The sequence below is a fragment of the Porites lutea genome, chromosome 4 (genome assembly GCF_958299795.1).
Source record: "Porites lutea chromosome 4, jaPorLute2.1, whole genome shotgun sequence".
Classification (NCBI taxonomy): domain Eukaryota; kingdom Metazoa; phylum Cnidaria; class Anthozoa; order Scleractinia; family Poritidae; genus Porites; species Porites lutea.
The window spans coordinates 68,088-92,937 of NC_133204.1; the positions used below are offsets into that span (position 1 = coordinate 68,088).

General features: G+C 37.1%; 2 protein-coding genes across 2 annotated transcripts; one reads left to right on the top strand and one right to left on the bottom strand.

Moving 5' to 3' along the window:
- The first annotated feature begins 14,307 nt into the window (after positions 1 to 14,307).
- On the top strand, positions 14,308 to 18,521 carry LOC140933088 (uncharacterized). The gene is made up of 2 exons (XM_073382605.1): positions 14,308 to 14,566; positions 15,469 to 18,521. The coding sequence occupies exons 1-2, from the start codon at positions 14,431 to 14,433 to the stop codon at positions 17,685 to 17,687; spliced, it is 2,355 nt and encodes a 784-aa protein (XP_073238706.1). The 5' UTR covers positions 14,308 to 14,430; the 3' UTR covers positions 17,688 to 18,521.
- Positions 18,522 to 18,607: 86 nt separating this feature from the next.
- LOC140935064 (uncharacterized) lies at positions 18,608 to 22,869 on the bottom strand. Its single transcript, XM_073384599.1, has 2 exons — positions 22,464 to 22,869; positions 18,608 to 21,263 (listed from the first exon to the last, which is right to left on the bottom strand). The coding sequence occupies exons 1-2, from the start codon at positions 22,525 to 22,527 to the stop codon at positions 20,047 to 20,049; spliced, it is 1,281 nt and encodes a 426-aa protein (XP_073240700.1). The 5' UTR covers positions 22,528 to 22,869; the 3' UTR covers positions 18,608 to 20,046.
- Positions 22,870 to 24,850: the final 1,981 nt, after the last annotated feature.

The window sequence follows — 24,850 nt, forward strand, 5'->3', positions numbered from 1 at the left end:
TCCTCAAAAATTCTAGACAAGATGCTGTAGCATCTTACACAAGAACCTAAGAATTTAGTTAAGATTTATACAAGTGCTTTAAAAGCAGGTTAATGGCAAGAGAAGGCTTAATAAAGATCCTATGGAAACTTTATCAAATCTGGAGAAGACCCTGGAGGATAATAGACAAGATCCTATCCAATCATACAGGAATTCTGTGTAATCTTAATCAGTTCTTGAAAAGATTTTACAGTATTATAGACAAAGTCATATGAAATCCTACTGGATCCTACAGTATCTTAGCGAATCCTATAAGATCGTACAGGATCCTATGGGATAAGTATGAGATCTTAGACAAGCATGAAAAGACTCCACAGCAATCTGTAAAATTTTAAACGGTGGAATCATACAAGATCCTACAGGATCTCACAGAATCCTAGACAAAATCCTATAAAAATTGTTATTAATTTTAGTCAAGATACTACAAGACCTTAGACAAGATTTTTAACGACTCAATATCATCTTGTCAATCTGCCTATGGAATCCTAATTTAACTCTGGATTCCCGTAGTATTTCTCACCAGGATTCTTCCTATGATTCCCCTAGTAATTCTTACCAAGATTCTTTCTAAGGTTCCCGTAGTAAATCTCACCAAGATTCTTGTCAAGATTCCCTTAATAATTCTTCCCAAGATTCTTGCCAAGATTCCCGTAGTAAATCTAAGTAAGACTCCAAAGCACTCTGTAAAATTTTAAACGGTAAAATCATACAAGATCCTACAGGATCTTACAGAATCCTAGACAAAATCCTATAAAAACTGTTGTTTATTTTAGTCAAGATACTATGGGACCTTAGACAAGATTTTGAGCGAGTCAGAAGCATCTTTTCAATCAAGGTATGGAATCCTAATCAACTCTGGAAAATATCCTACAGTATTATAGACATGATCATATGAATTCCTACAGGATCCTAGAGAATCCTATAAGATCGTTTAGGATCCTAAACAAAATCCTATAAAATCCTCAACAATTCTAGACAAGATGTTTTAGCATCTTAGACAAGAACCTAAGAAATTAGGTAAAATTTATACAAGAGCTTATTTAAGCCGGTTCATGCAAAGAGAAGGTTTGTTTGAAGGTTTGTATGATTCCACTGTTCTCCAAATTTGATAAGCATTTTCTTAAAAGAACGATCCTATGCAATGCTTATCAAATTTGGAGAACAGTGGAATCATACAAGATCCTAAAGGATCTCAAAGCATCCTTGACAAAATCCAATACAATCTTTTTCCATTTTAGCCAAGAGAGTATGGGATCTTAGAGAAGATTTTGAACGACTCACGATCCTTTGGAATCCTTATCAAATCTGAAGAAGATCCTGCAGGGTAGTAGATAAGATCCTATGCAATCCTACAATATCCTACAGGAATTCTATGGAATCTTAATCAGTTCTGGAAATAGTTCTACAGTATTATAGAAAAGATCATATGAAATCTTACAGGATCCTAGAGAATCCTATAAGATCGTAACGGATCCTAAACAAAATCCTTTGGAAACTTCAACAATTCTAGACTAGATGCTATGGCATCTTAGACAAGCAGCTAAGAACCTAGTTAAGAAATATACAAGTGCTTATTTGAGCAGGTTAATGCAAAGAAAGGGTTTGAGTAAGATCCAATGCAATACTTATAAAATCTGGAGAATCTCCTCCAGGATATTAGAAAAGATCCTATGTAATGGTACAAGATTCTGCATGAATTTTTGGAATCTTTATCAGTTCTGGAAAAGATTCCCATCTTAAGTCTTGCAAAGATACTTGCTAAGATTCTCCTAGTAATTTCCACCAGGATACTTGCCAAGATTTCCTTAGTAGTTCTTCCCAAGATTCTTTCCAAGATTTCTGTAGTAATTCTAACCAAGATTCTTGCCAAGATTGCCCTAGTAATTCTCACTTGGGTTCTTGCCAAGATTCCCGTAGTAATTCTTACCAAGATTCTTGCCAAGGTTGCCGTAGTAATTCTCACCAAGATTCTTGCCAACATTCCCGTAGTAATTCTTACCAAGATTCTTACCAATATTCCCTTACTAATTCTTGCTAAGGTTCTTATCAAGATTTCCCTAATAATTCTTACCAAGATTCTTGGCAAGATTTTCGTAGTAGTTGTTACCAAGATTCTTGCCAAGATTGCCGTTGTAATTCTCACCAGGATTCTTGCCAACATTCCCGTAGTAATTCTTACCCAGATTCTTATCAAGATTCTCCTACTAATTCTTTCCAAGATTCTTACCAAGATTCCCGTAATTATTCTTGCCTAGATTCTTGCCAAGATTCCCGTGGTAATTCTTACTAAGATTCTTACCAAGATTCCCGTAGTAAATGTTACCAAGATTCCCATCGTAATTCTTACAAAGATTCTTGCCAAGATTAACGTGGTAATTCTTAACAAGATTCCCGTACTAAATCTTACCAAAATTCTTTCCAAGTTTTCCGAAGTGATTCTCACTAGGATTCTTGCCACGTTTCCCGTAGCAATTCCTACCAAGAATCTTGCCAAGATTCCCTTAGTATTTCTCACCAGGATTCTCGCCAATATTCCCGTAGTGATTCTAACCAAGATTCTTGCCAAGATTGCCGTAGTAATTCTCACCAAGATTCTTGCTAAGATTGCCGTAGTAATTCTCACCAAGATTCTTGCCAACATTCCCGTGGTAAATCTTACCAAGATTCTTACCAAGATTCCCTTACTAATTCTTGCCAAGGTTCGTATCAAGATTTCCGTAGTATTTCTTACCAAGATTCTTACCAAGATTCCTGCCAAGATTCCCTTAATAATTCTCACCAGGATTCTTGCCAAGATTCGCGTAGTAATTCTTGCCAAGATTCGCGTAGTAATTCTTAGCAAGTGTCTTGCCAAGATTTCCGTATTAATTTTTACCAAGATTCTGGTCAAGATGCCCTTAATAAATCTTACCAAGGTTTTTGTGAAGATTCAACTAGTAAATCTTACCAAGATTCCAGTAGTAATTCTTACCAGGATTCTTGCCAAGATTCCCGTAGTAATTCTAACCAACATTCTTGCCAAGATCTCCGTAGTTATTCTTAGCAATCCAGGCTCTAATTTGACCATCGTTTCCTTACATTGCTTATTTATTACTTGGAATTTTATTCCAGTTGTGTCTTGGTACGTGTACGTGTGCAATCTTATTTTGGGCGCGTGCATTATTTACTTTATTTAAGTTGCGTGTACATTTAGTTTGTTTAATAACGTCTTAGTTTTACTTTGCGTTAATTTCCTCACTTGTATGTGTTGTCCGCGACTGTGCTCACACGGTTGGTGGCGGCTCCTAAAATGTTCTCTAATAGGTATAGGATTTAATGGAGGCGAAACCAACTGTGGAATTGAAAGCAGTTTAGGCATCCTACTGATTAACAGTTAGGACACGTTGATATGTCTTTTAGCAACTACTATAATTTGCAGTCTGTCTACTTTGAATTACCAAGATTCTTACCAAGGTCCCCGTAGTAATTCTTGCCAAAATTCTTACCAAGATTCCCTTAGTAATTCTTACAAAGGTTCTTACCAGGATTCTTGCCAAGATTCCCTTAGTAAATCTTACCAAGATTCCCGTAGTAATTCTTACCAAGGATCTTACAGTATCCTAGAGAATCCTGTAAGATCGTACAGGACCCAATGGGATGTGCATGGGATCTTAATCAAGTATGAAAGGCCTCCGCAGCAATCTGCATAATTTTAAACGGTGGAATCATACAAGATCCTAGAGGATCTCACAGGATCCTACACAAAATCCCTAAAATGGTTACTAATTTTAATCAATATATTTTGGGATTTTAGACAAGATTTTGAACGCTTCAAAAGCATCCTGTTTTTCCTGCTTTGGCATCCTAATCAACTCTGGGAACGTTCCTACGGTATTATAGACAGGATCATATGAAATCCTACAGTATTCTAGAGAATCCTATAAGATCTCACAGGATCCTAAACAAGATTGTATGGAATCTTCAACAAGTCTAGAAAAGATGATATAGCATCTTAGACAAGAAGCAAAAAATTTAGTTTCGAAATATACAAGCGCTTATTTGAGCAGGTTAATGCAAAGAGAGTGTTTATGAAAGATCTCATGAAAACCTTATCAATTGTGGAGAAGATCCCGCGGGATAATAGACAAGATCCTATGCAATCGTACAAGATCCTAAAGGAATTCTGTGGAATCTTAATCAGTTCTTGAAAAGATCCTATTAGTCAAGATACTATGGGATCTTAGACAAGGTTTTGAACAACTCAACGGCATCCTGTCAATCCTCCCTATGGAGTCCAAACCAACTCTGGAAAGGATACTACACTATTGTAGACAAGATCATATGGAATCCTACAGGATCCTGGTGAATCCTATAACATCGTACAGGATCCGAAATGAAGATGATGAAGAAGATGATATAGCATCTTAGACAAGAACTTACGAATTTAGTTAAGAAATATACAATTGCTTATTTGATCAGGTTAATGCAAAGAGAAGGTTTAAAAAAGATCCTATGGAATCCTTATTAAATCTGGGGAAGATCCTTCAGGATAATAGACAACATCTTATGCAATCGTACAAGGTCCCACAGGAATTCTATGGAATCTTAATCAGTTCTTGAAAAGATCGTACAGTATTATACAGAAGATCATATGAAATCTTACAGTATCCTACAGTATCCTAGAGAATCCAGTAAGATCGTACAGGATCCTATGGGATGCGTATAGGATCTTAGATAAGCATGAAAGGAATCCACAGCACTTTGTAAAATTGTAAACAGTGGAATGTTACAAGATCCTAAAAGATCTCACAGGATCCTGCACAAAATCCCATTAAAGCGTTATTAATTTTAGTCAAGATACTAGGGGATCTTAGACAAGATTTTGAACGACTCAACAGCATAATGTCAATTCGTCCTGTGGAATACTAATCTACTCTGAAAAAATCCCAGTGCATTATAGACAAGGTCATATGAAATCCTATACAGATTCCTATAAGATCGTACAAGATCCTAAACAAAATTCTATGGAATTCTTAACAATTCTAGAGAAGATGCTATAGCATCTTAGACAAGAAGCTAAGAATTTAGTTAAGAAATATAAAAGTGCTTATTTTAGCAGATTAATGCAAAGAGAAGGTTTAAGAAAGATGCTATAGAATCGTTATCAAATCTGGACAAGATCGTGCAGGATAATAGACAAGATCCTATGCAACCTTACTAGATCCTACAGGAATTCTACAGGAATCTTTATCAGTTCTGGAAAAGATCCTACAGTATTCTAGACAAGATCGTATAAAATCCTTCAGGATCCTACAGTATCCTAGAGAATCCTATAAGATTGTACAGGATCCTATGGGATAGGTATGGGATCTTAGAAAAGCATGAAAGGACTCCAATTCACTCTGTAAAATTTTAAACAGTGGAATTATACAAGATCTTACAGGACCTGACAGAATGCTAGACAAATTCTTATAACACTGTTATTAACTTTAGTCAAGATACTATGGGATATTAGACAATATTTTGAGCGACTCAAAAATATCTAATCAATCAACCTATGGAATCCTAACCAACTCTGGAAAAGATCCTACAGTATTATAGACAAGATCACATGAAATTCTACAGGGTCCTAGAGATTCCTATAAGATCATACAGGATCCTAAACAAAATCCTACGGACTGCTTAGCAATTCTAGACAAGCTGCAATATCATCTTACAGAAGAAGCTAAGAATTTAGTTAAGAAATATACAGGTGCTTATTTGAGCAGGTTAATGCAAAGAAAGGGTTTAAGAAAGATCCTCTGGAACCCTTATCAAATCTGGGGAAGATCCTGCAGGATAACAGACAAGATTCTATGCAATCGTACAATATCCTACAGGAATTCTGTGGAATCTTAATCAGTTCTGGAAATAGTCCTACAGTATTATAGACAAGATCATATGAAATCTTACAGGATCCTAGAGAATCCTATAAGATCGTAACGGATCCTAAACAAAATCCTCTGGAATTTTCAACAATTCTAGACGAGATGCTATGGCATCTTAGACAAGCAGCTAAGAACCTAGTTAAGAAATATACAAGTGCTTATTTGAGCAGCTAAATGCAAAGAGAAGGTTTGAGTAAGATCCAATGCAATCCTTATAAAATTTGGAGAATCTCCTTTAGCGTATTAGACAAGATCCTATGCAATGGTACAAAATTCTGCATGAATTTTTGGAATCTTTATCAGTTCGGGAAAAGATCTTACAGTATTTTAGACAAGATCATATGAAATCCTAAAGGATCCTACAGTATTCTAGAGAATCCTATAAGATCGTACAGGATCCTATGGGATGGGTATACATACATACACACGTATCCTTTACTTATGCTCGAAATTTACAGAGTAGCTGTAGAGCTAACATATTCGAGAAAATAAGTTAAAATAAAATAAAATATAGGGTACAGGACAAGCATCAAAGGACTTCACAGCATTTTGTAAAATTGAAAACAGTGGAATCATACAAGATCCTATAGGATCTTACACGATCCTAGACAAAATCCTATAAAATCATTATTAATTTTAGACAAGATACTATCGGATCTTAAACAAGATTTTGAACGAGTCAAGAGCATACTGCCAATCCTGCCTATGGAATCCTTATCAATTCTGAAAAATTTCGTACAGTATTATAGACAAGATCATATAAAATCCCACAGGATCCTAGAAGAATCCTATAAGATCAAACATGATCCTACACAAAATCCTATGGAATCCTCAACAATTCTAGAGAGGATTCTATAGCATCTTATACAAGAAGCTAATAATTTAGTTAAGAAATATACAAGTGCTTTTTTCGGCAGGTTAATATAAAGGGAAAGTTTAAGAAAGATCCTATGGAAGCCTTATCAAATCTAGGAATGATCCTGCAGGATAATAGACGACATTCTATGCAATCGTACTAGATCCTACAAATCAGTTCGGAAAAAGATCCAGCAGGATAATAGACAAGATCCTATGCAATCGTAAGAGATCCTAAGGGAATTCTATGGAATCTTAATCAGTTCTGGAAAACATCGCACAGTATTATAGACAAGATCATATTAAATCCTACAGGATCCTACAGTATCCTAGCGAATCCTATAAGATCGTACAGGATCCTATGGGATAAGTATGGGATCTTAGACAAGCATGAAAAGACTCCACAGCACTCTGTAAAATTTTAAACGGTGGAATCATAGAAGATCCTACAGGATCTCACAGAACCCTAGACAAAATCCTATAAAAATTGTTATTAATTTTAGTCAAGATACTATGGGACCTTAGACAAGATTTCGAGCGAGTCAGAAGCATCTTTTCAATCAAGGTATGGAATCCTAATCAACTCTGGAAAATATCTTCTCAAACTCATTAATAATTCATAAAGAAAATTCAAAGGAAATTAATGTTTAATGAGTGTTTGGATATCGGATGAAAAACTGCTCATTTTTGCATCCTTAATTTCTCCTTCCAAAAATGATTTTGTTTGAGAAGAAATATCAAACATTCGACACAGTGTTTCATCACCAGATGAAACACCTCGAAGTTCGTCAAAAATACTCCGCTACGCGTCGTATTTTCAACTCTCTTCTCGGTGTTTCATCTGGTGATGAAACACTGCGTCTCATGTTTGATATATTACCTACAGTATTACAGACATGATCGCATGAAATCCTACAGGATCCTAGAGAATCATATAAGATCGTATAGGATCCTAAACAAAATCCTCAACAATTCCAGACAAGATGCTATAGCATCTTAGACAATAACATAAGAAATTAGGTAAAATTTATACAAGAGGTTATTTAAGCCGGTTCATGCAAAGAGAAGGTTTAAGAAAGATCCTATGCAATGCTTATCAAATTTGGAGAACAGTGGAATCATACAAGATCCTACAGGATCTCACAGCATCCTCGACAAAATCCTATACAATCTTTTTTTCTTTTAGTCAAGAGAGTATGGGATCTTAGAGAAGATTTTGAACGACTCACGATCCTTTCGAATCATTATCAAATCTGAAGAAGATCCTGCAGGGTAGTAGATAAGATCCTATGCAATCCTACAATATCCTACAGAACTTCTATGGGATCGTAATCAGTTCCAGAAAATATCCTATAGTATCCTAGAGATTCCTATAAGATCGTACAAGATCCTGTGGGATGGGTGTGAGATCTTAGACAAGCATGGAAGGACTCCAAAGCACTCTAAAGTTTTAAAGAGTGGAATCATACAATTTCCTACAGGATCTCACGGGATCCTAGAAGAATCCTATAAAATCGTTGTTAACTTTAGTCAAGATACTATGGGATGTTATACAAGATTGTGAAGAACTCAACAGCATCTTGTCAATCCTGCATGTGAATTGCTAATCAACTCTGAAAAGATGCTACAGTACTATAGATAAGATCATATTAAATCCTACAGGATCCTAGAGAATCCTATAAAGTCGTACTGGATCCAAAACAAAATCCTATGGAATCGTCAACCATTCTAGACAAGATACCGTAACATCTTAATTAAAAAATATACAAGTGCTTATTTGAGCAGGTTAATGCACAGAGAAGGTGTAAAAAAGATCCAGTGGAATCCTTATCAAATCTGCAGAAGATCCTGCGGGTTTATAGACAAGATGCTATGCAATCGTAGAAGATCCTATAGGAATTCTATGGAATCTTAATCAGTTCTGGAAATGATGCTAGAGGATTATAGAGAAGATCATATCAAATCCTATTAGATCCTACACTATCCTAGAGAATCCTATAATATGGTACAGGATCCTATGGGATGGGTATGGGATCTTAGACAAGCATGAAAGGACTCCACAGCACTCTGTAAAATTTTAAACAGTGAAATGATACAAGATCCTACAGGATCTCACAGGATCTTAGACAAAATCCTATAAAATCGTTATTAATTTTAATCAAGATACTATGGGATATTAGAAAGGATTTTGAACGACTCAACAGCATCCTGTCAATCCCGCCTATGGAATGGAATCAACTCTGGAAAATATCCTACACTATCATAGACGAGATCACATGAAATCCTACAGTATCCTAGAAAATACTATAACATCGTACAGAATCCTAAACAAAATCTTATGGAATCCTCAACAATTCTAGACAAAATGTTATAGCATCTTAGACTAGAAGCCACGAATTTAGTTAAGAAATATACAAGTGCTCTTTTGAGCAGGTAATGCAAAGAGAATGTTTAAGGAAGATCTTATGGAATCCTTATTAAATCTGGAGAAGATCCTGCAGAATAATAGACAAGATCCTATGCAATCGCACAAGAACCTACAGAAATTCTATGAAATTTTAAATGGTTCTTGAAAAGATCGTAGAGTATTATAGAGAAGATCATATGAAATCCTACAGGATCCGACAGTATCGTAGAGAATCCTATGAGATCGTACAGGATCCTGAGGGATGGGTATGGAATCTTAGACAAGTATGAAAGGACTCCACAGCATTCTGTAAAATTTTCAACAGTGGAATCATACAAGATCCTATCAGATCTCACAAGATCTTCAGAAAATGCCATAAAATCGTTATTAATTTTAATTAAGATACTATGAGATCTTAGAATAGATTTTGAACGACTCAACATCTTAGATGGTAGACAAGATTGTGTTCGACTCAAAAGCATCTTGTCAATCAAGCTATGGAATCCTAATCAACTTTGGAAAAGATCGTACAGTATCATGGACAAGATCATAAGAAATGCTACAGGACCCTAGAGAATCCGATACTGCCTTACAGGATCCTAAACACAATCCTGTGGAATCTTCAACAATTCCACACACGATGCTATAGCAACTTAGACAAGAAGCTAAGAATTTAGTTAAGAAATATACAAGTGCTTATTTGAGCAGTTTAATGCAAAGAGAAGGTTTAAGAAATATCCTATGCAATCCTTATTAAATCTGGAGAAGATCCTTCAAGATAATAGACAAGAACCTGTGCAATCGTACAAGATCCTACAGGAATTCTTGGAATCTTATTCACTTCTGGAAAAGATCTTACAGTATTATAGACAAGATCATAGGAAATCCTACAGGACCCTACAGTATCCTACAGGATCCTATAGGATGGGTTTAGAAAATGGGATGCAAAATTTTTGCAATGGCACAAGATCCTAGAGGAAATCTATGGAATCTTAATCAGTTCTGGAAAAGATCCTACAGTATTATAGACAAGATCCTATGCAATCCTCAACAAAACTGGAGAAGATCCATCAGGATAATAGACAAGATCCTATGCAATCGTGCAAGATCCTAGAGGAATTCTATGGAATCTTAATCAGCTCTGGAAAAGATCCAACCGTATTATAGACAAGATCATAACAAATTCTTCAGGATCCCAGAGAATACTATAACGTCGTACAGGATCCTAAACAAAATCCTGTGGAATCCTCAACAAGACAAGTTTCCCGGGGTAATTCGTGCCAAGATTCTTACCAAGATTCTCTTAGTAAGTGTTACCAAGATTCCCGTTGTAATTTTTACCAAGATTTTTACCAAGATTCCCGTAGTAATTCTTGCTAAGATTCTTACCAAGATTCCCTGAGTAAATCTTACCAAGATTCTTGCCAAGATTCCCGTAGTAATTCTTACCATGATTCTTACCAAGATTCCCGTAGTTTTTTTACCAAGATTCTCTTTTACCAATATTCCCGTGGTAATTCTTACCAAGACTCCCGTAGTAATTCTTTCCAAGATTTTTCCAAGACTCCCGTAATAATTCTTACCAAGATTCTTCCCAATGTTCCCTTTTTAATTCTTATCAAGATTTTTACCAAGATTCCAGTAATAATTCTTACCAAGATTCTTGCCAAGATTTCCTTAATAATTCTTGCGAAGATTCTTGCCAAGATTCCCGTAGTAATTCTTAGCAGTCCAGGCTTAAATTGCACCATCGCGTCCTTACATTAATTATTTATCACTTGGATTTTTATTTCAGTTGTATGTTGGTACGTGTGCTTACGCAATTTAATTTTGGGCGGGTGTATTATTTATTTTGTTTAAGTTGCGTGTAAATTAAGTTCCGTTAATAACGTCTTAGTTTTGGTTTGCGTTATTTTCCTCATTTATATGTTCTGTCCGCGACTGTACCTACACGGTGGGAGCTCCTCCTTAAATGCTCTGCAATTGGTACAGGATTTAGTTCACCGAAACCAATTGTGGAAGTGAACGCATTTTAGGCTTCCTACTGATGAATAGTTGGGACACGTAGATATATTTTTTAGCAACTACTATAATTCGCAGTCTGTCTACTTTGAACTACCAAGATTCTTGCCAAGATTACCGTAGTAATTCTCACCAGGTCTCTTGCTAACATTTCCGTAGTACTTCTTACCAAGATTCTTGCCAAGATTCCCTTAGTAATTCTTACCGAGATTCGTACAAAGATTCTTGCCAAGTTTCCCGTTGTAATTCTTACCAGGATTCACGCCAAGATTCTCGTAGAAATTCTTGCCAAGATTGCCGTACTAATTCTTACCACGATTCTTGCCAAGATTGCTGTAGTAATTCTTAACAAGACTCTTGCTAAGATTCCCGTAGTAATTCTCACGAGGATTCTTGCCAAGATTCCCGTAGTAATTCTTGCCAATATTCTTACCAAGATTCCCTTACAAAGATTGTTACCAAAATTGTTGCCAAGATTCCCGTAGCAATTCTCACCAGGACTCTTGGCAAGATTCCCGTACCAATTCTTACCAATATTCTTGGAAGGATTCTTGTAGTAATTTTTGCCAAGATTGCCTTAGTAATTTATACCAAGATTCTTGCCAAGATTGCCGTAGTAATTCTTGCCAAGATTCTTGCGATAATTCCCTTAGTAAGTGTTAGCAAGATTCTTCCCAAGATTCTTGTAGTAATTCTTACCAGGGTTAGACTCCCCTAGTTAATCTACCAAGATTCTTGCCAAGATTCCCGTAGTAATTCTTACCAAGATTCTTGCTAATATTCCCGTAGTTATTCTTACCAAGATTCTCGCCAATATTCTTATAGTAAATGTTACCAAGATTTTTGCCAAGATTCCCTTAATAATTCTTACCAAGATTCTTACCAAGATTCCCGTAGTAATCTTTCCAGGATTCTTGTCATGAGTCCTGTAGTTATTCTTTCCAAGATTTTTGCCAAGATTCCCGTAGTAAATCTTACCAAGATTCTAGCCAAGATCCCCTAATAATTCATACCAAGATTCTTGCCAAGATTCCGGTAGTAAATCTTACCAAGATTCTTGCCAGGACTCCCGTATGAATTCTTACCAGGATTCTTGCCAAGATTCCAGTAGCAATTGTCAACAGGAACTTGCCAAGATTCCAGTAGTAATTGTCAATAGGATTCTTACCAATCCTAAATAAATCCTATAGTATCCTCAACAATTCTAGGCAAGATACTATAGCATCTTAGTCATGAAATATACAAGTGCCATTTTGAGCAGGTTAATAAAAAGAGAAGGTTTAAGTAGGATCCTATGGAATCCTTATCAAATCTGGACAAGATCCTGCAGGATAATAGACAAGATCCTATGCAATCTTACAAGATCCTACAGGAATTCTGTGGAATCTTAATCAATTCTGGAAAAGATCCTACAGTATTATAGACAAGATTATATGAAATCCTACAGGATCCTACATTATCCTTTGAGAATCCTATAAGATCGTACAGGATCCTATGGGATGGGTATGGAATCTTAGACAAGCATGAAAGGACTCCACAGCACTCTTTAAAAATCTTAGAAGATCCTACAGGATCTCACAGGATCCCAGACAAAATCCTATAAGATGGTTATTAATTTTAGTCAAGATACTATGTTTGCAGACTTCGAAACTGTCTAATAATCCTGCGACTAGTTAAATTTAATTGAAGGTTTTTTTTCTCTTTTTTCCGCATGGGCGTAATCAAAAATTTGAACTTAGCGAAAGAGGCCCAAAAAGACTTTCTTAGAAATATTTTCCAAAAGTCGGTTTAGATTAAACATGAAACTTTTTTGTCTGCGCAGTTAAAAACTGTCTAAAAACGAGCTTGACGACATTCTGGACTATTCAGATATAATTAAGATTTTGGTCGATTTTTCCTGACCGTCGCTCTTAAGTACATTTAAATAGTCGCAAAATATGTCCCGAATGCCACCAAGCTTGTTTTTCATCAGTTTTGAAGTGCGCAAACAAAAAATTTTCATGTTTAATCCTAACCCATTTTTGTAACATTTTCTGCAAATCTTTTTCTTGGCTTATTTCGCTAAGTTCAAACTTTGGGTTACGCGCATCCGGGAAAAAACCAAAAAACCTTTCATTTCGAGGCAAGAGTTGAAAAATAAATTTCTTCCATTTTTTGTTCATAGACAGCTTTTAGGTTGATAAGAAACCTAAAGTAGATTGTTCCCGCTAGAAGGCTATTATTTGTGAGAAAAATTAGAAAATCGGTTTTCGATTCTTGGAGTCTCAGACTGCCCTAATTTTTAACCTTATATTGGCTAACATCAACTTTCCTCGCGTTCGCAAACGAATCAGCATGGAGAAATTTGGACACTCTCCATGATCAGAAAAATTATTTTCCTTCCACTAGAGGATACTTTCAGGGCAATAGCGAAGCCTGTCGTACTGAAATAATTCAAAAACGAGAGATAGGTTTTCATAATAACAAAAACTTAAGTTCCTTACCCATTTTCGACGGCAATATTTAACATATGGTATAACTCCAAATTCTCTTAATGCCATTTAAATCACACAATTAGACATTCATTTAAAACATACCTGGGAATTGGCTTGGGTTATTGAAGGAAATCTCTGTAAGACATCATTGAAGTTCAGGAATTTTCATGGCAGGTCGGCGGCAATTGTGTAAACACTTCCAATTTCGAAACGCACAAAAGTAGATATTTACAGCCTAAAGGCTCGTTTTCGTACTTTTTGTAGGTTTCCCATTGCAAAGTTGCTTTTTTCAATCAAAGAGTGGGGTAAAAAGGTGAAACTTACGGTGGCCCACAACTGTCACATCAAATACAAATTACTCATATCAAAAACAAATTGCTCACATCAAAAACAAATTGCTCACATCAAAAACAAATTGCTCACATCAAATACAAATTACTCACATCAAACACAAAATCCTGACATCAAATACAAATTGCTCACATCAAATACAAATTGCTAACATCAAATACAAATTGCTCACATCAAATACAAATTGCTCACATCAAAAACAAATTGCTCACATCAAATACAAATTACTCACATCAAATACAAATTACTCACATCAAATACAAATTGCTCACATCAAATACAAATTGCTCACATCAAATACAAATTACTCACATCAAATACAAATTGCTCACATCAAAAACAAGATTAAACGGTCAGCGGTCGGAGAACGAAAACTATGTCCAGTTTTCACTCGGCCTTGACCCGACCGCCATTTTGGTCCTGCACGTGGTATTGTGGTCGCGTCGGGATGTTTTGCAGCAACTGCGGCAGAAATGTTGACCAGTGCAACTTTTGTAGCAACTGCGGGAAAGGTAAGTTAATAATAACGAGTGACGATCGACAAAGACAAAGTTAGTGTAGTGGTTGCTCGAAGGAACCGCACTAAAATTAGGGAGTTTAAGATTCAGGACTCGATGGCAGCGAAATTGTCACTTAATATACTCCTCGCGATTGTTGCAGGTCGCTCAGTTTGCCAGATGTGGGTGAATCTGTCCAGAGTGAAATTGTTAAGAAATTCATTAAGTTCAAAAGGAGAGACTTCGTTTGTTTGCGTCCTCCTCAAAACTTAAAACAGGATCCGAAACAGAACATTTCTTGTCGTACTCATCCCGGGGGGGGGGGGGAGGGGTGGGGGACTTCCTTATAAGAGGCTAATGGGGATGTGCTGCTGTATGGGGTCGCATTTTCACGACTGGAATGACTATAATGGGGTCGCATTTTTAATAGAGTTACTAGAATGGGGTCGCACATTTTTTGATTTTAGGGGTAAGACAGTTCTTTATAATTACGGTTAGGAAACGTACCAGAATGCTTTTAGTGTAGGTGAAAAGTAAAGCAGTGGCGGATCCAGGGGAGGGGCCCAGGGGGGTCTATTAGTGGCACAGAATAGACTATAATGGCGTAGGGGCTCTGAGAGGCCAGCGGCACATACCCAGCAAAAATTAACCAAAGTAACCCCCCCCCCCCGCTCCCCGGTAGTCAAGCAATGCTGGCAAAGAAATGTACCATAAAGCGTGATGTCTTTTTCTAGGTTATTTACCATATTGCATAATCAGTAGGTTTCTATAAATCTTGTTTCTGTAAAAAGGAGTGCGCTCTGTCTTGAAAAGGTAAATGTCTTCTTTGATGAGGTTCTGGATTGCAAACTGTATGGAGTCTTGTTTTTCTTCCAAGAAGTTTTTGATCCTTTCAATTGAATGTTCAACCTATTTAGGAATTAACCAGGATAATCCAGGGCCAAGCACCTCCTCTAGTGCACAGGAAGCAAGTTCTATCAAGTCCAACAAATCTGTCAAGACATTTACAGAGTATAAGGCAGCTAAAGGCAAGCAGTGGTTTTCTAAAGTCAAAGGTGGGAAGGCTAAAGGTAGAAAGACCTCGACGGCAGACCAGGAAGTGCTCATCTATATTGGTTTGCTCGAGTGGAATGAAAAAGAAAGGGTTCTCAAACCGAAGAGGGGAAAAAAGGTGGCCCTGCGAATTTTAAATTCTGCAAAATCTTCAGTGGTTCGCCAAAAAGCTGAAGAGAAATGGAAGGCTTTTTATAGTAACTTCTATGACGAGAACCAAACCTATCTACTTCTTTATGAAGACGGGCAGAAAGTTCTTTTTTTGCCCGGGACTAGTGAACTGTTTACCTTAAAGCGATACCAGGAGGAATTGGGTAGAGATTATAATAGAATTTACCTATATCTGTGCACAAATGAAGACTACAACAATACTGTCATGAGTGGTGATTACAGTGACGATGACAGCATGTCTCGTTTACCTAGATGTTCCAAGCTTGTTGATGACAGTGAGGATGAAAGCATGTCTCATTTACCTAAATGTTCCAAGCTTGTTGATGACAGTGAGGATGAAAGCATGTCTCATTTACCTAAATGTTCCAAGCTTGTTGATGACAGTGAGGGTGACAGCTTGTCTCGTTTACCTAAATGTTCCAAGCTTGGTGATGACAGTGAGGGTGACAGCGTGTCTCTACCTAAATGTTCCAAGCTTGTTGATGACAATGAGGGTGACATTATGGCTCGTTTACCTAAATATTCCAAGATTGAGAGTGTCCCAGTCGTTACTATACCTGAAGAACAAATTAAACTGGATGAAGAGTTTGCAAGACAATTAGATAATGAGCTGAACCAAGTAGATGTAGAAGTTGAGGTAGTTGTTGAAAACAGTCATAATCTACGAGTACAATCACGTGATAGGGAGAGTGCTGAAAAACGTACCCAAGAAACCCTTACTGACCATGTCAGTGTTGTTAAGGAACTCAGCAAAAGAGTTGATGACACAGGTCAATTCTTTATTGTGGTGCGAAGGGCTTCCCATTTCACAAGATGCTTGAATCTGTGGCGTCGTGAATCAATGAGAACCAGGCCAGACAAAGTTTTAAGAGTTCACTTCACGGGTAAAGATGGAATAGACAGTGGGGCCATGGCTAAAGAGTTCCTTGCAAAAGCTATAGCAGACATGGGAAATATTATGTTTCCCTGTGGCAGTCCTGTGGATTCAACCTACAATGTACGGAAGGGATATTTCCAGTCTTGTGGAGAAATTGCTGCTGTAAGCCTGGCTCAAGGAGGTCCATCACCTTGTGTCTTACAGGGATGTGTTTATGAAAGTATGGTCAACCCAGAAACTGACTTTAAGAGCTTGAATGTAGAGCACATTACAGCAGAGGAGAAGAATATGCTTGAAAATATCCAACATGACTTGGATAACCATCGTGACACAATTGTAGATCATGATTACACTGGTGTTATCGACAAAGAGCACCTCAATGATATCACGGGATCCATTCTCATTAGTCTTGTCACGAGACGACAACTATATTTATCCGAATTCATGAGAGGACTGGAGCTTTATGGACTTGCTGATATCATAAGGCAAAAGCCAGAAATATGCAAGGCACTATTTGTGATGGGGCATGAAAAGGATGTTGATGCAAACTATGTGTTTTCCCTTATGAAATCATGTTATTCTGTGGAGGGATCAACTAGAAAGGAAGTTGAGGAGTCTGTGATGGACTGCTTTCAAGACTTTTTGATATCTTTGGAAGATGAGCAGAAAATCAGTGGATATACTGAGGCTCTAACTTGGAATTATGATGACGGTGAAGACAGGGGAAGTGAAAGGCAGCAAAGTGACAAACAGCCAGCTGAAGAATTTCAAACAGCAGATGTTTCTGTGGCCGGTGTCTTAGGTTGGCTTACTGGTCAAAGACACCGACCCATTGATGGGGATCCCCTCACAATTATTGTTAACTTTGACCACGATTGTTTAGATCGTAACCCAAAGCACACTATCTGTTTTCCACGTGTTGCAGCATGTGGAAGGGAGTTAACTCTTCCAGTGTGTCACATGGGCGATACAGAACAATTTCGCCATACTTTCCTTCTCGCATTCTGTAAGGGACAATCTTTTTCAAGGCCGTAGAGACCTTCAGCATTTCTTGGTTTCTAGCTAAGTCCATTGTGTGTGTTTCATAAAATGGTCATATTCATGCCATTGAACGTGCAACTGTGTTGGTTAAGGTTGTGGTTGCAGAGTAGGCATTTTTATTCTTTACATTTTAAAGGTCTTTCTCTGCTTGATGATGGTCCATAAACTATAGCGTAAAGTATAGTGGTTTTAAGGGAGGAATGAAGTAGAATGAAATAACTCTTCCCCCTAACAACCTACCTTAGTACATGCGATTGTGGCTTGTGCACCATGTACCAAGTCCCAGGTGACATCATGAAGCACACAACAATATAGAACAAGTACGCTCAAACTACAAAAAACAATTAAATTCACTGGAAGAAAAGTATAGAGTAACAATGGATGCGGTCCATGGTGTACAAGTCATTGTTGTTAATGACATGTACAACATCAAGCAATAATTTCTTCTCAAGAACTTGTAAACCAAGTAATTGCCTCTTTGCTAATACCATATGTTACTTGTTTGTTTTGTTCACGTTTCCTGGGCTAGACTCAGTGGGTGCATAGAGTTCAAAAATGGATTTAAGGGTAAATATGATCATCGGTGAGAAACTGTAAACCTTTGTGAAGGATGTTTTGCTTCTGTTAGAAGAGATGTTGTGTTTGCCAATGAAACAATCTAATTTACATTAACAAATATTATGGTTAAGAGAAAGGTTTTTTCCTGACCTCGCATCTTTTACCCTTTTGTGGCTCTGTAAGAATGTGTTGTTATTGTAATTTCAATTTAATAGTTTTTAATATTTGGCTGTACGATTTATGTACTTGCTTGGATACAGTATATTCTTTATAAATTGAAACAGAAAACTTTGAAGTGAGCAAGCCATGTTAAGTTTTTTTTCTAAGCCGCCTTACAGAAGTATTGACTGATTTACTGAAAAAAAAAAACGTTAAGAAACAAAATTTAAAAGGTTTCTGCCCTAGGCAAACATATGTTAGTTATTGAAGGTCAGACACTGGAATAAAGTTTCGTTCTTTTTGTTGTTACCCTGTTGAATGATGTAAGGTTTAATGCTGCATTGCCTTGAATCAAGTTTCATTGCATTTTTTGGTACTTAGGTTCAAACAATTGAATTTGTTTGGTGGCCTGAGCAAAATGTTGAACAAATGCACATGCAGAAAAGAAATTGCTGAATGGTGTTTAGTAAAGATTTCAAATCCATTTGGCTTCCTCATTTGACATCATAGGACAAAGTAATAGAACAGTGTTGGTGATGTTGGCTATGTATGTCCAAGGCTTTTGGGCCTGTGTTCACGTCAACTCACAATAAAAGTGTTCACCCTGCCCGCTTCAGTTGGGTAACAGTTCATGCCAAGCAGTTTATTAACTTGTTTAGTTACTTGCTTTAGGTGTGTATTTTTTTAATTTCTTAAAAAATTGTTGCTCATTTTAGTGCATTACTGACAAAGTGATGCCTAGTCTTCAAGCAAATATATGTAATACATGCAGCACACACTGTACTTGACTCAATACCTTATATAGATATATATGTGGTACGAAAGTAAATGGTAAAAAAATGCCAAGTCAAGTCTACAGTTGATTTACCCATCCTGTTATATATTTATGTATTTATGCATATGTATATATATAATGTAGGATGAGTAAATCGACTGTAGACTTGACCAGGCATTTTATTAATATTTAGTTTCGTAGTACACAACTAGTGTAGCACTCATCAGATAAAATTGCCAAATGCCCCTCTGCAACACGACACAAATTTCAAATACACGTGCAACCGTTGGAAATTTAATACTATCATTTCTATAGAGGATGAGTGGTGATCTTTTATTCATTTTTACTTTCACGCACACCGTGTCATATATGATTTAGTCTTTTCCTTTCGAACATTGTCAACTGCAATTGCTTTGTTTCAAGACCAGAATCAAATTTACAGTTACAGAATACCACAATGGAACGGTTTTCAATAATTATTATGTTGTGAAACCAAAACCAAAGTAGTTATTACTGTGGGAATTAACCAGTCAAATGAATCAAGCAATCAGAACTTGAAGCAAATACATGTGGCCAGCGCCAAGTGCCGGAAAACATGTGCGACTGTGTCGGTTTTCATTTCACTTCTGCCGGATTGGTCGAGAAAGTGACACGATTTTCTAGCCAATGACAGGGTGTGGTAATGAAAAAACCTAAGTTATTACAGAATTATTTTCAATACTGAACTGAAAACTGCTCTAATTGAAATCAATTACTTCGATAAGTATTCTTTGTTCAGTACCATTCCTGCGCTGAAAATGACAGTTGTTTCCTTTTTGACATGCACAAAGTTCCTGGTTTTCCTAACGAACATGGACAAAATTATGAGGAATACCCATGAAGGGCGGCATGCATTAATTTTTTGTACAGTTGAAGTGCTTCTTCCCAATTGTCTGGCAAAGGCATTGAAAGACTAACTCTAGCATAATCAAAGTACTCCTGATGTTCATTGTCAGTGCCATCTAACTCTTCAGTTATATGCTGTGTGCCAAATTCAATTTCAGCAGCAGGTACATCAACTAGGCAGTCCTTTGCACCATGAAGGTCAGGCAAGAAGAAAAGCGAGTCAGGACGTCCTCGTACAGTGTCATTTCTTGACTTTCGAATTCTGTGTGTGTTCCAGTGCTCTTTCACAGAATCAAGCTCTTTTTGAAGTACTTTGTTAAAACAATACCAAAGGCATTCCAGACTTATCTCAGATGTGGTGTCGACAATACCCTGAAACTCTAAATCACTAAAACAATTCCTCCACCATATGCAACGATTCTTTGAATAATATGACCACCAGCCCTCAATTCTCTGATTCCTTGGGGAAGAGACGTATCGATGTGCTTCAGGGTTATCACGAAAGAAAGATTGCATAGCTGCTGCCAGTCCATTTTCAGTGCCTAAATCTGTGATCAGTTCTACAGGACAACCCTCCAATTCTGCAACTGTTCTGGCGTAAAAAGTGGCTATTTTGTTTGGTGAGTTATTGGAACGAGTAATTTCCAACCACAAAATCCTCCGGCTAAATCCATCAATCGCACCATGGATAGGAAAGCCCCAACACTTAAGTTTGTCATATCCATCGATATGCCAGGAATAGTTAGGTCCAGGATTCTGATATACTCTTCTTTTTAAGCGATGCTTTCTTCTCAGTTCAGATCCTTCAGGATCCATCTCCTTTAAAAGATCTTGAACAATTACTCTGGGAATGCGGAGTCCTTCCATTTCCAGAGTGTGCCAAATTGCACGATACCCAAGTGCTGAGCAAGGACCATTAATAAGTTCACTGATGCGCCCCTGTACCTTCAAAAAGGTATCACTGAATGATTCTTGTTTCGTAACACCACGCCTAAACAAACGATATTTCTTCAACTTTCTTAAAAGAGTACTATAACTTATTTGACACCGATGACGATCACTAAGGAAACAGAGGATTTCTTGGTAGCTAAACCCACGATAAAAGTAGTACTTCAGAATTTCTTCCTCATCTTGATCAAAGCTGCCATCCCATTCACAGTCACCTTCTGAGCTGTCTGATGATTGGCTAACTTCTGATACAATTAAAACAAAAAAAAAGGGTTGCTGATTTGTCCTCAATAAGTGAATGAATCAATCATTAATATGAGATATTAGTAGTATTTTACAGCAAAGCCCAAAAATCTAAAGATTATTGTTATTTATTTCCAGTACAGTACAAACATACATAAATGTACACACTTCAATGTAAACAGCTTATATTACAGATGTAAATTTAAAGACATACAACAAAAAGTGCTTGTCTACAGCATTGGAGATAACACTTTTTAGCATTTTAACTCGTATCGATGATTGGAAGTAGTTCTTGCCACTTTTCCTTATGAATTACTGTCTGACTTTTGTTGCTGTGAGACTTTCAATTTGATATGTGAAGCATATTCTGGTTTTCAACAGTGCTATAAAGGTGGCTTTTACATGTAAAGAGCGACTTTCATAAATTACTTGCCTACCAAGAATAATTGCACGTCTTAACAACAGGTTTTCTTTAGTAATTAGTCCAAAGATCATATCTTAACTGTTCAGACTTTGACAGCAAAGCTATCTTCAAGCTGCTCTGTCCAGATTTCCTTGAAGCCAAGTCATAGCCAGCACCCACCGGATTGGGCCATTTCACTTAATATCTGCACCCTCCCCCCTCCTAATGAGGCACTTTTATTTTACCCATTCAGGTAATTTTTCATCTTACCTCTACAGAAAAGAAATATGAAAGTGCTGACCCATTTTCCCCTCACAAAAACTGCAGTTGTTTTCAAGAGATAAAAGGCACAGACTTCGCTGGCCCTTCAGAAATCAACTGTCAAAGACCCCTCCCTCCGCCCCCAAAATCCCGGTCCCTCAAAAGGGGGGCGAGTGGGTGTGCATATTAAATAGAATTGCCCAGTCAAGGATCTCTATACTTCCATACCAGCCAACCCGACACGTGTTTTTCAGTGTCAAGTGCTTAAGATTTTCATCCTGGGAGTTGGAAGATTTCCTGCCGAATATGACCTGACCAGTCACACTTTAATCTTATATAAAATGGGGAAGATAGGCTACAGTAACTCACGGTCACGAATCAGGTGTGATGCCCGCAGGCGAGAGACGAAATAAAACGTGTACTATTAAAGGTCTGGGGTTTGGTAAGTGTAATGAGCGAGCCTCTGATTTGAGTTACAAAGTCAACTCTTCGTAGACCTTAATTGGTCGTTCGCCACTAGTTTACAGCTTTAACTTACCTTTCCCGCAGTTGCTACAAAAGTTGCAATTGTCGACATTTCTTCCGCAGTTGCTGCAAAACATCCCGACGACAATACCATGTGCAGGAAGAAAATGGCGGTCGGGTCAAGGCCGAGTGAAAACTGGACATAGTTTTCGTTCTCCGACCGCTGACCGTTTAATCTTGTTTTTGATGTGAGCAATTTGTATTTGATGTCAGGATTTTGTATTTGATGTGAGTAATTTGTATTTGATGTGAGCAATTTGTTTTTGATGTGAGCAATTTGTATTTGATGTCAGGATTTTGTATTTGATGTGAGTAATTTGTATTTGATGTGAGCAATTTGTTTTTGATGTGAGCAATTTGTTTTTGATGTGAGCAATTTGTATTTGATGTCAGGATTTTGTATTTGATGTGAGTAATTTGTATTTGATGTGAGTAATTTGTATTTGATGTGAGTAATTTGTATTTGATGTGAGTAATTTGTATTTGATGTGAGTAATTTGTATTTGATGTGAGCAATTTGTTTTTGATGTGAGCAATTTGTATTTGATGTGAGCAATTTGTATTTGATGTCAGGATTTTGTATTTGATGTGAGTAATTTGTATTTGATGTGAGCAATTTGTTTTTGATGTGAGCAATTTGTTTTTGATGTGAGCAATTTGTTTTTGATGTGAGCAATTTGTTTTTGATGTGAGCAATTGTATTTGATGTGGATAATTTGTATTTGATGTGAGTAATTTGTATTTGATGTGAGTAATTTGTATTTGATGTGAGTAATTTGTATTTGATGTGAGTAATTTGTATTTGATGTGAGTAATTTGTATTTGATGTGAGTAATTTGTATTTGATGTGACAGTTGTGGGCCACCGTAGAAACTGGGTCAATTTTAGCCCTTTTTCAAACAGTGAACTCTACCAGCCGGCCACTCTGCGTGACAATCTGTTCCGTGACTGCACGTGACATAACGTACGTTTGAAGACACGAAGCCGTCAAAATGACAGTCACGGAATCATGGTAGTAACGCATTGCAATTCTTGAAAGAGGAACATTTTCAATACCGACAGTATTTTGAAGAATGAAAATATCAAACGCGTTAGTATTTTGGTACTCACTTTTTATCAAAAAATAAGGACTGAACAATGGTAATTCGCTAAGGATGACAGAACAGGAAGATATTTCGACTTGTTACTTTACGATCGAGGAAACTTGGAGCCGTTACATACCGTAAAATTCGGAAAATAAGGCCCTCTATGTATAGGCCCCTCCAAATATAAGCCCCCCAAACTCGTAACGCAAAAAACCCTCCGTTAAATCGCCCCTCCGAATATAAGCCCCCCGGGGGTTTGTACTTGGAAATTGCCCTCAAATACAAACTAAAATAAAGCAAAAACGGTCAATTTCCTTCCAACTATAAGGCCAGCCCAATCGATTTTGAAACGCAAATTTCCCTCCATAGATAAGCCTCTCCGAATATAAGCCCCTCCAAAAATAGGCCCCTCAAAAAGGGCCTTTGAAAAATATAAGCCCCGGGGCTTATTTTCGGAATTCTACGGTAAGTTACTTTGCTCACGCTTCGCTATTATTTACCGGACTTCGATACTTTCGTTTGGAGGCTGTCTTCAGGAACCCAAGCCAATTCTCAGTTATGCTTTAGATAAATGTCTAAATGTCTGAATAAACGAGGACTGGGAAAATTTGGAGCTATACCACATGAAGAATAATGCCGCAGAAAACAACTACTAAATTAAAGTTTTTGTGACCGTAAAAACCTGTTGTTCGTTTTTGAATTATGTCAGTTCAACGAGTCTCGATATTGCTTTGGAAATATCTTCTTGTGAAAGAAGAAGAGTTGTTCTGTTGATGGAAAGTGTCCAAATTTCTCCTTGCGGCTTTATTTGCGAACGCAAGGAGAGTTCATGTTACCAAATTTCGGGTTGAAAATACGGCCATTTTCAGACTCCGACCATGAAAACTGATATTCGTACTTTTCTCGAAAATAAAAGCCTAACATCAAATTACTTATCTACCTAAAAGCTATTTATGGACAAAAAATGAAGGAAATCGATTTTTCAACTCTTGCCACTCAATGGTCGATATTTTCTGACCGTCGCTCTTAAAGGTTTTTACCACTCGTCCTTGATGCGAGTAACTAAAAATTTGCACTTAGCGTAGTGGGCCTAAAAACAGTTTCCCTTAAGACGTAATTAAAAAGGTTTCGGATTAAACATGAAAATTTGTTGTTTGCGCACTTCAAAACTGATTAAAACAAGTTTGTGGCATTCTGGACATATTTGCGACTATTTAAATGTACTTAAAGGTTTTTACCGTTTTTCCTGGATGCGAGGAACCAAAAATTTGCACTTAGCGTAGTGAGCCGAAAAAAGAGTTTCCCTTGCAATGTT